Source organism: Arvicanthis niloticus, chromosome X (genome assembly GCF_011762505.2).
Source record: "Arvicanthis niloticus isolate mArvNil1 chromosome X, mArvNil1.pat.X, whole genome shotgun sequence".
Lineage (NCBI taxonomy): Eukaryota > Metazoa > Chordata > Mammalia > Rodentia > Muridae > Arvicanthis > Arvicanthis niloticus.
Genome location: NC_047679.1, coordinates 84,741,969 through 84,755,594, shown reverse-complemented (window position 1 = coordinate 84,755,594; position 13,626 = coordinate 84,741,969). Strand labels below are relative to the sequence as shown.

The 13,626-nt window shown below is 37.9% G+C and overlaps 2 protein-coding genes across 3 annotated transcripts in view; one reads left to right on the top strand and one right to left on the bottom strand.

The window, feature by feature from the left end:
* Nucleotides 1-13,626, bottom strand: part of Il1rapl2 (interleukin 1 receptor accessory protein like 2) — a 1,120,259-nt gene that overhangs the window by 517,700 nt on the left and 588,933 nt on the right. The gene's annotated exons all lie outside the window — the stretch shown is intronic.
* Tex13a (testis expressed 13A) lies at nucleotides 9,995-12,657 on the top strand. Of its 2 annotated transcripts, none has more exons than XM_034486221.1 (2): nucleotides 9,995-10,453; nucleotides 12,550-12,657. In XM_034486221.1, exons 1-2 carry the CDS (start codon nucleotides 9,995-9,997, stop codon nucleotides 12,655-12,657), a joined length of 567 nt encoding a protein of 188 aa, XP_034342112.1. The 2 variants fall into 2 exon arrangements, with proteins under 2 accessions (XP_034342112.1, XP_034342111.1); XM_034486220.2 differs by lacking the exon at nucleotides 12,550-12,657 and adding an exon at nucleotides 10,554-11,231.

The window sequence follows — 13,626 nt, the reverse complement described above, 5'->3', positions numbered from 1 at the left end:
TGCTCTTGCAGAGAACCAAGGTTTGGTTCTCAGCACCTACATGGTGGCTCATAACCATCCATAACTCAGTTACGGGGATCCAACTCCCTCTTCTGGCTTCCACAGGTACTGGACATGCACATGGTGCACATATTTGCATTCAAGTAAAACATCTATAAACATATAGTAAAATTAATTAATCTAAAAATTATTTGAAAAAGAACAAAATTCTTGTCAGATGTTAGACACCTTATTTTTAATGTCATAGAGTTTAAGTCACCATTTAGAGTCTCATAAAAGAAAAGTAACTACTTGTTCAATCACTGTAGCCTTTAGTGAATAGTTTTATAAAAATCCAATGTTAAGCATTTTCCTAAATCCTAAGTCCCTTGGCTACCAACAAGACCATATATGACCTAGGCCTTTATAACAATCTCTTCTCCATTCATCAAGATGCATCCACAGTGGCATTTTTGCTGTTCCTTGGACACACTAAGCCCAAATAAGGCATAGGCTTTTACATTTGTTGTTTTCCTTGATCATCTAATATCTGTTTATTTGATGAGCATAAGGTAATTAGGAGAAATGTTCTTTTGTTCTGCCTCAATATTTTATTCCTGGAACCTTAAATGAATAGGTACTAAATGATACACTAATGTCAATTAATTAAGTGAATAGACATCACAACGTATTATTTAAAGGTCATTCCACGTTTGTGCTTCTTTTGCATCAGTCCCTTTTAGTACAAGTCTTTTGTTACTTCATATTCATATATGTCACCAATCAAATATCAAATTCCTTATATAAATGTGAGCTAGATAACTTTAGTCTTGGACCACTAGAAGAGTAGACAGAGTTTTTTCACAGTATATTGGCAATGAATAAAATATCCTGACTATGTTTGGAAGACAAAAAGTACATAAAGAAGTGGTCATAGGTTTAAATGGTACTTAACACAGAAGGGTCACATCTGCCAGTTAGTTTTGAATATTCCTTGATCATATATGCTCCATTATATTAAACCGTACAGGTAGAAAAGCCTTCGTTACTTATTTTGATCATATATGCTTCATTATATTAAACCATACAGATAGAAGGGCCTTCATTACTTATTGAATATCTTCCCATTGTTACTTCCATGAAAACGAAAACTAAAACCCAGAATTATCAATAATAGAAATAATAGGCAGAATGTGTAGTTCGATAAAATAAGTTCACTATCCAAAATGCACTTATCACTGCACAGAAAATAAGGTGAAAGAAAAGATAAATCTAATATAGAGGTTTCTTTACAATGCACCAACTTTAAACTAGGACAGACAAGATTTAGCTATTTCAGTGACACAAACAAAACCAAATGCCAAACATGAAAAAATTCTCTTCAAGTTCTTGATCAAAAAAGTTCAAGAATCTTCTAAAACAACTTGACTACTGACCATGTTCTTTGTTGCCTCCCAGAACTTGAAGGTAACTATTATTGAAGACATCACACACTTTAAACAAAGGACTTGTAAGAATAGACCTGGAGCTCACTTAGGAACCTCAATCATAAGAACTGTCATCTTAGCTAAAGGTTTTATGCAAGCTTCCAAAGAGGAAAAACAATCAATAGTACCACCCAGCTGTAAAACATTTGAATTTCAACAATGACTGGCATGACACAATATGCCCAACAGTGAACATATATTTTGGGGGGAGGGGGTAACCAATAGCTCTCTAAATGACGTACAGCCAGCTCAATAGGCAAGAATCCATGTCTGATGCTTTAAACCTAGCCAACTACCCATGGTTGTATAAGTCATGGATCCTAGAGGAGAACCTACTTACTGCCACTTTCTTAACCAGTGTAATTAATAACTGAATTTTAAATACTTAACCTTTTCCAATATATAGATGTATCTCTCACCAAAGAAGTTTCTTTGTGCAGCAGACAGAGATCATTAAGCAAGTCAAACTGCAAAGCTCAGCTGACTGTGGGGACCTCAACTCCAAGAGATATAGCAACAACACAAACCCTAACCTTAAGCCTCAGGGAACATTCTAGAAAAAGGTACAGGGAGATTGCAAGTGCCAGGGGATCAGAATCAAGGAGCTAGAGTCTTCTTTATTTGACAGGAAAACTATATCCACAAAAATCTCAAAAGTATGGTCACTTATATAAGACCCATATAATGAAAAGACCAGGTGATATGTTAACTTGGGTGAGGGAAATCTCACCCTAGATGAAGAGCCATAGGAAATTAATGGCTGCTGAGAGAAAAAGATTCAGTCTTTTTCAGGGATGAACTCCCTCATAGGTTATTGAATCCCAAGTGGTCAGTCCTAAATAAATACACATACAAGGAAAACTAAATAGAGTCAGGAAGCATATGCATATATATGTATATATGTGGTGGGTATTGTATGTGTGTGTGAGAGAGAGACGGGGGGGGGAGCGAGGGAGTCAGAGACAGAGCGAGAGAGAGAGAGAGCAAATAATTAAAGAAGAGTTCATGATTTAAGAGGAAGTGAGAATGTGAGGAACATGAGCAGAGTTTAGAGGAGAAGGAGGGGTAAAAATAATATAAATATAGTTTCAATATATTAAATTCTGAAAAGATTTTAAATTAAAATTTAAAAGTCAGTTGACATTTTAAAAGTAGAATTCTAATAATGGATACCTGTTCCAGACCATCATGTCAAATAAAATATGTAAAATACTCAGCACACTCTTTGTCATATATTAGTTATCCAATAAATTATGACTATAAAACCAGAATTTTCAGTATAGCTTGCATCATTATCTATATCATAAAGGAATAATAACAATAATACATATTTATATAATAATCACAAGCAATCACAACTATATTTACAAACAGAACAATGACTGCAAGGGGTTAAAATTAGCCAGTAGGTTAGAAAAGTTACTTGGACAGGAAATGGTCTGCAGATGTTAATTTGGGGAACAAGTCAAATACTAGAGGACCTGGAAAGTCTGAAAGGATCAAAAAAGATACACTGAATTAGATACAAAAAGGAGAACAAATGAAAAGAAACTTTCAGGTACTATAAAATACTAGCTACAAGACAAAGGTCAGAACTTTGGAGGTTAAAAGGTTAATGATGGTCCACTAAATTTTCTGGTAGGCTTTTTGGACAAATGTTTTCTATAATAAAACCCAGACCTCCAGGCAAGAATTTGCAGGCACAAGAGATGCTCTCATGTGTTCATTCTCCAAACTCTCCAAAGATTAAATGATTTAGACCCTGTGAGCAGCACTTGTATTAACTTGGGGTGACCATAAGGGCAGGAGACTCACCCTGAAGATGGCTGATGAGTTGCAGGAGGAAATGTTTCAATCCCCCCTAACCCTTAAAACACAAACAACCTTAGGCCAAGGCCCTGTTTATACTCATTCTGGCTCTGTTCACTGGCATGTCAATTGTGGCTGACAAATTGCTTGTTAACCCATGAACAAGCCTTAATATGAAATGGTTGGTGATAACCAAGGTCTCTGAAACTTAAAGACAAGGCCTAGTTTGAGTCCTGTTGTCACTGTGGCTGACCTAGTAGAGGTGTGATCAAGGATCCCTGACAGTCCGAGATTCAAGTTGATTTTTATTAGTCATGTAATCCAGCTCTGGCACAGTTCCTGCTAACAATCTTGCATTATTTAGTTTTTATTTTGAAAAATGCCTCAGGCCAGTTCTATTTTAAAAAAATCCTGCAAGTGGGGCCTAAAAATGTTACTTTTCTTTCATTAGGTACAATTAGAGCTCTGCTAGGTTGAGGAGGCAGGCTGACTAGTATGCAAGAATGACGATCATAAATTTTTTTCTCTCCATTTTCACATCCCAAGAGGGATAAGAAACACACTCTAGCTTAATGTAAAGAAAGGGCCTTTACAGTAATATTCCAGCAATATCTTGCAATTACTTGCACCTATAATCTTTGCAGGGAGAATTATCTCTTTGTATCCATGAGGGAATTGTTCCAGAATGCCCCAACACACATTTGAAGCAAAAAATTTCAGATGCTTAAGCTTATTTTTAATAGAAGATAATATATTTGCATATAACCTATGTACATTCTCCTGGATACGTTAGGTTATTTCTAAATGACTTATAACTAATAAAATGTAGAAGCTATGCAAATATGTAAATAATGGTTATACTATATTGTCTAGTGAGTACTGACAAAAAGTCAGTACATGTTCAGTACAGATGGAACTATTTTATTTCTATGAATCTTTGGTTCATAGATATTTGGGTCAATGAGTTTAGAACATATACAACAAAAAAGCTACCTCTATTTCCACAGTTTTTATCATAGTTACTTTTGCCAATATGTGGGAAAATAAGCAGGCAAGGTAAATATCAACTAACAGGAATAAAATATGAATGTAAAGAATAAAAATTAACTTTCTAAAATGCATCTAGCTAGGATGAAGATCTTTTGGTTGTTACTCTCAGAAATAAATGGGTACTAACATTGCTTAACCCCCAAACTAATTTGTGGTTACCCATGTCTATTTTGTCAGCTGACAAAATTAGAAGTATGTGTCTACAAATAGTATATTAAGAATAATTTTATTAACAGTAACATTTAATAATTTTAATTTTATATTTTAATTTAATTTAATAATTTTATTAACATTAACAGCAAATCCACTGCTGCAAATTTTTGAATAAATGCCATAGCTTTCTATACAAAAGTTTAATGTCAGCTAGTTTAAGTTGTATTTCCTGCTTTTTCTGTCTATCAAAGGCAATTTTAAGAGGGAATGTTGATCAAACAGTTTCTCGGGCAAAGGCAATAGTCAGACTTTCATAAGAAAATCAAAATACCCATTATAACTCACACTTACAAGTTGTTTTCATTACAAAATCTAAAGTTTGGTTTGAGTATATATGATTTTGTGTAACACATGGGTTAACCAAGTGTCAAGAATCTAAAGAATTAGGAAAAAATTAAACCTAAAACTAGAAGCATTAATAAAAGAGCTTATGATGTGGCAGAATTCTTTTTAAATAGTTCCTTTCATAGTCTGATTCCACTTAAAAACATTTTCTTTGTAAAATCCAGAAACATCTAGTGATCAACAATCTAAAAAAAAAGTTTATTTTGCCATTTTAAAAATATAAATTGGAGCTAGAAGGACAGCTTTTCAGTTAAGCATTCACTGTTTCTAAAGGACCCAGGTTGAATTCCAGCACTCATACGGCTGCTCACCACCATATATAACTCCAATTCCAGGGAATGTAACACCCTCTTCTGGCTTCCACAGGCACTAGGCATGTATGTAATGTACAGACAGACATGCAGGCAATACACTTATACACAAATAATAAAAAGTTATAAATACTGAAAATGTGAATATATATATGAATATATATAATATATATTATATAATATCATTTAACAATTATATATAAATATATAATATATTATATATTCATATATATGAATTATTATATATTATATAATTCATATATATATATATATATATATATAATTGTTAAATGATATTAGCCTCCTCCAGAAATTGAAAAAAAAAAAACTATTGCTGTAGCAAATTACCAGGTCCTTTGCTGATTTTTATTCCTCAAAATTTATTAGTAAAAGAAGGCTTTTTTGGAAATATTTTTTGTTTAATTTCTTTTAGATTCATCTCTTTGTTTTATTTTATATTATGTGTATGTGTGTTTTGATCACATGCATGCCTGTGCAGCATAGTGCTACACATGCATGCCTTGTGCCTGTGGATATTAGAAGAGGATATCAGATCTCCTGGAACTAGAATTATGGACAATCGTAAACTGCCATGTGGGTCTTAAGAATTGAACTTGCCTTCTCTTTAAGAATAGCCAGTGCTCTTAAATCAATGAGCCATCTCTCCAGTACATGGTAACTACACAAAACTACAATCATGTAATATTAATGCAATAGAACACCAAAAAGAGAGCAAATTGGCAACTTTACTGATGTGATTCAATGAGAAAAGTTCTATATAATCATTAAAATGACAGTTATTTGCTACTTGCTACTTATTATGCTAGATATATATGATATATACATTGAAAAGTAAATGAAAATTTAATGTAAGAAAAAAGTATTTATGCTATAAAAGATATTTGGAGAAATATAAGGTCATTTGAAAGAAATCCCCTTTCATTAAATACTTTCAGTTTGGAGAGTTTTGAAGAGTTCAGAGGTTTGGGATTTTGTTTTGTTTTGCTTTGTTTTTTATATTATGTTGTATCAAACAAAGAATGTACTATTTCACAATGAGGTAAACAAACAGGGGATATGTTGAAGGTATGAACAAGGAATATTTTCTCAAGTGCTTTGATCTCCCACTGATATAAATATCCAGCCTTTGGCATGCTACTGTTAATCTCCAACTTAGAAGCATCCACTTATTTCCTTATAGTTCGTGGTAAAGTTAGGGGATATGTGAAGGTAACCCTAGAAAATTAAACGAATTGTACTTGAGAAGATTGTTGTCTGAGAAAATGTGGTCCCTAAAATCAAGAGACATGGTTTCAACCCCCACTTTTATAGTATCCTCATAAGAGGTCTTTAGATAGATGACTCTCAGATTTTTGGGATATATAAAAAAAATGACAACAGCAAGTGCAATTGTGTTTATAGGGTTATTACATTCCCAAATGTCAGAGTTGTAAAGTCTGAGAGATTTTGATGAATTTTCTAACTAACAAGTTTCGTGAACGCTTATTGACAGAAGACATGGGCCTCCAAGTTAATAGGAGTCATGCATGGCAACAGGATTTGAGTTGTTTTCTCAGTTTTATTCCATGGGATAATATGGAGGGGATCAATGTAAGCAATGCATTAAAGTACAACTGAAGAATCTCAAGCTTAAGTAAAATGAATCTTTTAGTCATTGGAATTCTAGCTCTTTGCTGTAGAGGGAATGACAGTCTTTTCTTTTTCCTAATCACTGCTCTAAGAAACCTTGTTCTTCAGTTTAAAGGGAGGTTGTTTTTTTTTTTTTTTTTTTTTTTTTTTTTTTTTTTTGTTTGTTTTTTTTTTTTTATACACACAGCTTTTTCTAAAAAGTAGCAACATGTTGGGGAGATGGCTCAGTGGTTAAGAAGAGTACTTGAGGTTCCGAGGAGTTCAATTCTCAGTCATCACATAGTGGCTTACAATCATCCATAATGGGATCTGATTTCCCCTTTTGATGTGCATGAAGACCAAGCACTCATATACATGAAATGCATGAATAAGTAAATTTTTTTAAAGATTAGGTATAAAAATATATTTAACAATGATAGCTCAAGGGAAGATTCATGAATTTCCCTGAGAAGGGAAAAAAGAATAGACATTGTATGTGGACAGGGGTAGATGAGTCAGAGTGTGGGAGTAATGCTGGGAACAGGAAGGATCAGGTGATTGGAGGATGGAGTGAGACAACTGGAACTGGGGGTTGGCATCTCAGAGATGAGCTACAAACCTAGTGCAATAGAAACTCCTAGGAATCTATGAGGGTGACCCTACTAAGACTCCTAGAAATGGAAGAGATGGAGCCTGAATTGGTTATCTCCTATAACCAGGCAAGACTTCCAGTGGTGGGATTGGAACACCAACTAAGTCACAATACCTTTTAACTACACTTTGTCTTGCCTACAAGATGTTCTGGGATAAAGGTGGCACAAAATTGTGCGAGTAGACAACCAATGACTTGAGATTCATGGCCTGAGAGGAAGTTCATTCCTGACATGGCTTGGAGGACCAGGAACCTGGGCTGCACAGCCCAGAGACCTCAGATAGAACCAAACATGACTGGAAAAGAAAAAAGAGTCAATGAAATGATTCCTAATGACATTCTGCTATACTCATAGACAGGTATCTAACCCAACTGTCATCAGAGTCTTCATCCAGCAACTGATGGAAACAGGCAAACATTAAGTAGAGCTTAGATAATCCTGCCAAAGAGGGCAAGGGGAGGAAGGAGTCAGAGAGGTCAAGGAAACAAGAAAACAAGAAAACCACTAACCTGGTCTCATAGTGGTTCACAAAGACTGAACCAACAACCAAGAAGCCTGGGGACACTTTCCTCCTACTGGGCTGCCCAATCTAGCCTTAATAGGAGAGAATGTGCCTAGTCTTACTTCAACTTGATACACCATGTTTAGTTGATATCTCTGGGAGGCCTGGTCTTTTCTGAAGAGAAATGGAGGAGGGGCAGAAGGAGAGGGAGGATGTAGAGGGAAAGCACTGGGAGGAGAGGAGGGAGGAAAAACCGTGATCAGGTTGTAATAAATGAGAGGAGAATCAAGTTTTAAAAAATTAAAGATGTTTTTTTATTTTCTATTTTAAAAGAATATTTTTATTCATGTAGGGGATACCCATGGAAGATAAAAGAAGATACTGGTTGCCCTAGAACTGTAGTTACAGGTGGCTATGTGTCACCCAATGTGTGTGTTAGGAACTGAACTGAGGTCCTCTGGAAGAGGACAGGTAATGTTTGGTTCTATCTGAGGTCAAATGTTCTTAATTGTTGAGTCACTGGAGGAAATAGGGTGGAGTGTGGATGACTGAGGGATTAAAAATAGTAGATACATATGATATATTTTTCAAGTCCTACAGATTATACTACTCTGACAGTGAACTTCCATCTGAACTTTAATTAATAGTGTGCTAAATTAGCTCAGTAATTTAAAAAATGAAACCAATATTGGTATTGGAAAGAAAGTAGACAGAAAATGCTTTCTGCTCAATTTTCTAAAAACATAAAATGACTTTAAATGCCTATTAATTCTTTTAAATAAAAAACATTTCAAATTAAAGTAATAAAAGTAAAACTGTAAATAAGTTAAATAAACCTAAAGGTCAACATGAGGTACTTTCTATACATTTCCTGTTTACAGCCCAATTCAAGGCATAAACAAATCTCAACTGAAACGTGCTAACAAAAGCTGAGTTTTCACCAGTAACAATTAGATGGTTTTCAACTAATCCCAGGCAGCCTAGTGATGTAACAATGCCCAGTATGTCAAATGCCTAGCTACAACCAATCAGGTCGTTTCTTTTCTTTCAGGCTTGGCTTATCTATTCCTCTGTTTTGTCTGATGGTTGAAATGCTCTGAATTATTCTTACTGTTTCTTACTTAATATTGCAGAACTCATGAATTATCATTTATTCAAATAAAGTTTAATTTGCTGATTTTTTTTTCTCTTTTAATTAGGAAGTAGTGAGTTGTGGTTGGTTGTTTTGGGGGGAATTTTCTGGAAGAGTTTGGTAATGGAAGTCTTTAAGACATGTGAAATACTGCACATCAGTCCTTTGCTTGGGATAAGCTCCTGGCAAGGAGAGTGTGTGGATTTTAAATTTTCCTTTGGAGAGTTTCATTTCTTTTTGCTTCAAGTCTTTTCTGTCTTGCTCTTCCCCACAGCATGAGGATTTTTTTTTTTTTTTTTTTTTTTTTTTTGTGGAAGTTTCCCTTACTTCCAAGGACGTGTAGAAACCTTTCACCAGTTCTCCTTACTACATTCACAGTCTGGAAGTTGGAATAGTTCTTGATTAAAATCCAGGAGAGTTTGCCCCAAGAATTCCTTTTCATAAGTCTTTGAAGAGAGATAGGCTGACACGGTTGTGCTTTCTCGCTTGAAGCATAGTAAGCAGGCCTTAGCAGGGGTGTTAGGTGGACCCTGTGGCAAGAAGCCAGATATGATCGACCCAAACTTCCTCTAATCAAGAACTGGAAAGGTGAGATCTGCCTTGAAGTCACATAAGAACAGAAGCTACCAGGAGCCATTATGACAGAATAGTTGAGGGGCAGAGCCAGAGAGCCTGGTGGGGGGGGAGGGGAAGGGAAGGTGCCAGAACACCAGAGGGGAGGGAAGGGGAGGGGATGGGCGGGAATGGGAAAGCCGGGAAGAACAAACGGCCATTAAGACACTGAAGGAGAGAAGAGGTACTAACACCAAGAGGCTAAGGGAGCAAGAACTACAGGTTTATTTAATCTCCTAGGGCCAAAAAAGCCCTGAAGACACTCAGCCACCATGGCCTTGAATCCTGAGGATCTCGGTAGTGGCTTCCGGCATAGCAAGGTGTCCATGTTCATCAATGAACAAATGGCCAAGCACGAAAAAGGCCCTGATTTCTACCTTGAGAACTTGTCCCTGTCCTGGGAAGAGGTGGAGGACAAGCTCAAAGCCATCCTTGAGGATAGTGAGGTGCCTACTGAGGCTCGGGAAGCCTGTGCCTGGGGCAGCCTGGCGTTGGGTGTGCGCTTTGCTCATAGGCAAGGCTGTTTACAAGGGCACAGGCTGCAGTGGCTGAAAGACTTGTCTAGCCTACATAAGGTGTCTGCACTCTCCTTGTCTCCAGACCTGAAGCAGCTCACCCACCAGCAAGAGATGGAGCAAAAGGAGGTAGCTATCCAGCTTCAAATGGCCCAGGCCAAACTAGAAGAAGTGCAGAGAGAGCGAGACCTACTGAGACTGAAGATCTTCCAGGCAGTAAGATTGTCACCTGGTCCTGTCTTACCCCTTCCTATCCCATACTTATGTCAATACCCCATTCTTCAAACAAGTCTCAACCTTTTCCACTTTTTCCTAGGAGCTGAGGGCTTTCCCAAACGCAGTAAGACCAGCTGTAGCCATTCCTCCTGCTGTTGTCAGAAGAGGAGGGATAAGAACACAATGGTCAAGTGCGAAGGAAAACTTGGCAGAGTTGATGGCTGCCGCAACAGGAAGAGCAGATGAGAGGGCAAATATGACAGAATCTGCTCTGGCAGGGACAATAACTGGCCCAGAAGAGGCCTCCGAGGAACCCAATGGAAGTTTCATGCAGCTTCTTGGAGTAGTGAAGTGGAAAAATTATCCTCTGAAAAGGCAAAAAGTAGGAGATTTCAGGCACAAGGAATCATCCATGTGTTCTTTCTCTCAGTCCCTAAATCTGAGATCCGCTGTCTCCTCTGAGCCATTTACTGTTCAACTCCCAGCCTCATTCACATACTCCTATGAAAGCCCCTTCCCAGCCATATCTCCCGCATCCCAACTATCAAACACAGAAAGACCACCTCAAATGTATCCCTACTCAGTGGCCTCTGATATGAGTCATCTGTCTGATATGGGAATCCACAGAGGAGATCATCAAGAACTACCAAAAGACAAGAGATTTTCACCATTTCGTAGGCCTGGGGATTGGGAGTGTCCTTGGTGTAAAGCTGTGAATTTTTCAAGGAGGGAAAACTGTTTTCATTGTGGGAAGGGAATTTGGCTGCAAAACCCTTAGTGAATTTGGAATGTGAAATTAAAAAAACAAAACAAACAAACAAACAAATGGGAAATCAATTTTGTGGGGAGGTTGAAGGGACCATCAGAAGTGGGGAAGGGCAAAGGGGAGTTGGGGCAATCATCAAGAGAATGGGATAAATCGTGGTGTGAGATACTGGGATGGTAGAAATGGGGAGGCAGAAGTTTTGAAGATTTCTGTTGTGTTCCAGATCACTAGCATTCACAACCCCAGAATGTCCTTGCTGTGTGTCTCTCTCTCTCTCTCTCTCTCTCTCTCTCTCTCTCTCTCTCTCTCTCTCTCTCTCTCTCTCTGTGTGTGTGTGTGTGTGTATGAGGTATGTATATGTGTATGCTCTCCCTAGTGCCTGCTGGACTTAGACATCTAAATATACAAAATCCCCCCCTCTCCACACACCTAGCTCTCAAATGATGAAGCCAAAGGGATTATTTGATGCAAACTGATTCTCAGTGTGGAAAATCTGAAGGGAGTTAAATTCTAAGGCCAGGATGGGACTGGATAAAGAGTCAGTGAATCATTTCAAGTTGTGTCCAAGATCATAGCCATACTGGAGGCTAAAGCCCGTGCCTAGCTCTGGCTAAGGTGGAGAACAGCCCCAGCTATTTTCCAGATAATTTTAGAGGGGTACTAGTGAAAGACTCCAGAGCACAGAGGAGCTGATCATTGGACTCCAGAGAACTCAGCTACTGTGTACTTCCTGCAATTATGTTACACAAAGATCCATTTTATCACAATAAGACGTGGCTTTCTGTTCTGGTCTACTAGATCATTTCAATGTCAGGCTAGCACAAGAAGAGCAGTATGTTTCTCTTTCGTTTTTGTGCTTCCCCGCTACCATCACCACATCCCATTTTGAGGTAAGGTTTTGTGTAGCTCAGCAGAGGTTCAAACTCACTAGGTAGCTGAGAACTACCTTACAGTATGTATCTTCCTGACTCCATTTCACAAGTATTAAGGTTGTAGGTCTAGTATTATAATGCCTGGATCATAAAAGTAGTTTAAAAAATACACATCATCAAAGAATCTAGTGGAATTGACAGGGAAGTTGAATTAGCTGTTAGTAAGTAGTAAGGATTCCTTTATCCCAAGTCCCCCAGGAATGAACTTGGTAGGACACTTATGTTCTGAGGAAATTCTACTACACAAAACAGGTCAAGCCTAGGGTGGTTGCTCCCAGGAGTGAACTGGATAAGAGGCTTGCTTTCTAAGAGTGTAATATAACAAGAAATTAAATCATCAAATGAGACCTGGGATAAATTAACCTCAGGTTTATGCTTGACTCAAATTAACATGACAGAGATTTGCCTCCCATATGAGAGTTCTGAGAGACTACAGAGGATGTCAGCACCAGGTTCAAGCAAGGATTTCTGCGATTGTACAGCCTCTTAACAGCAACCTTCCCTAGCCCCAGTGGGCAGAACCAGAGACAGATCTTAACAGGAAATGTATGCCAACTGCTCCAAGGTGAGTCAGCTACTGAGAGTGCACAGAGGGTTTGCCAGTCCACACGGAACAGAACTCTATCTCAGTGGGAGGGGAGTGGAGGAAGAAGGTAAGAGTGGTAGGGGAGTAAAGGCTGGGTAAGAGGTTGGTCTTCTCTCTTGTGACTATAAGATATGTTAAAATTAACTATATGTGAATTTTAATCCACAGGTGGAAGGAAGAGGAGGGACTGTACCTGCACCAGACTGAGGCACTACAAGAAGAGTCCTGGCTGTCATCTAGGTACTAGAGACCTAGAGAATGAGAAGCTGTTGTGGCCGTGAAACACCTACAGGAACAGAGATATGATTTTAGATTGTCTGTTATTGGTGAGGGTATAATCATCATCAGGATTAGGGGCCAGATTTTCAGCTTGAAATTTTCCAAACAACTTTTGGGCTTGGTTATCTCTCTCTACTGCACGGCTTCCTACAGTGTCTTTGGATTTGGATAGATCTTTGACATCTGGATTTGGATAGATCTTTGTTGTGAGTTACAGTTTCTTGTGCACTACAGGGTGTTCAGCAGAATTCCTAGTCTTTACCTATCTGATTCATTCCTTACCCTTTCCATCGTGACTAACAAAATTGCCTTTTGTCTATAGCCACATGTCCACTAGAGGGCAAAATCAACCTGAGTTAGGAACCTATCAGGCAATAAAGCACTTAACAGTGTGAACAAGGGAAGAATCAAAGGACAAGATCACAGAGGTTGAGGCAGCTGAGCAAAGTCCATGAAGCCTCACATTTACTTCTTTAGATATTCAAGCACACTTGGGATGGTGGCTGAGTAGAAACTACACTGCCAAGACTAAGGAGTGAGGAGAACTTCTGCAAGTTCTCTAGGCTGTGAGGAGAAGGACTGAAACGAGGTTTAGACAGTGCATAAGAGA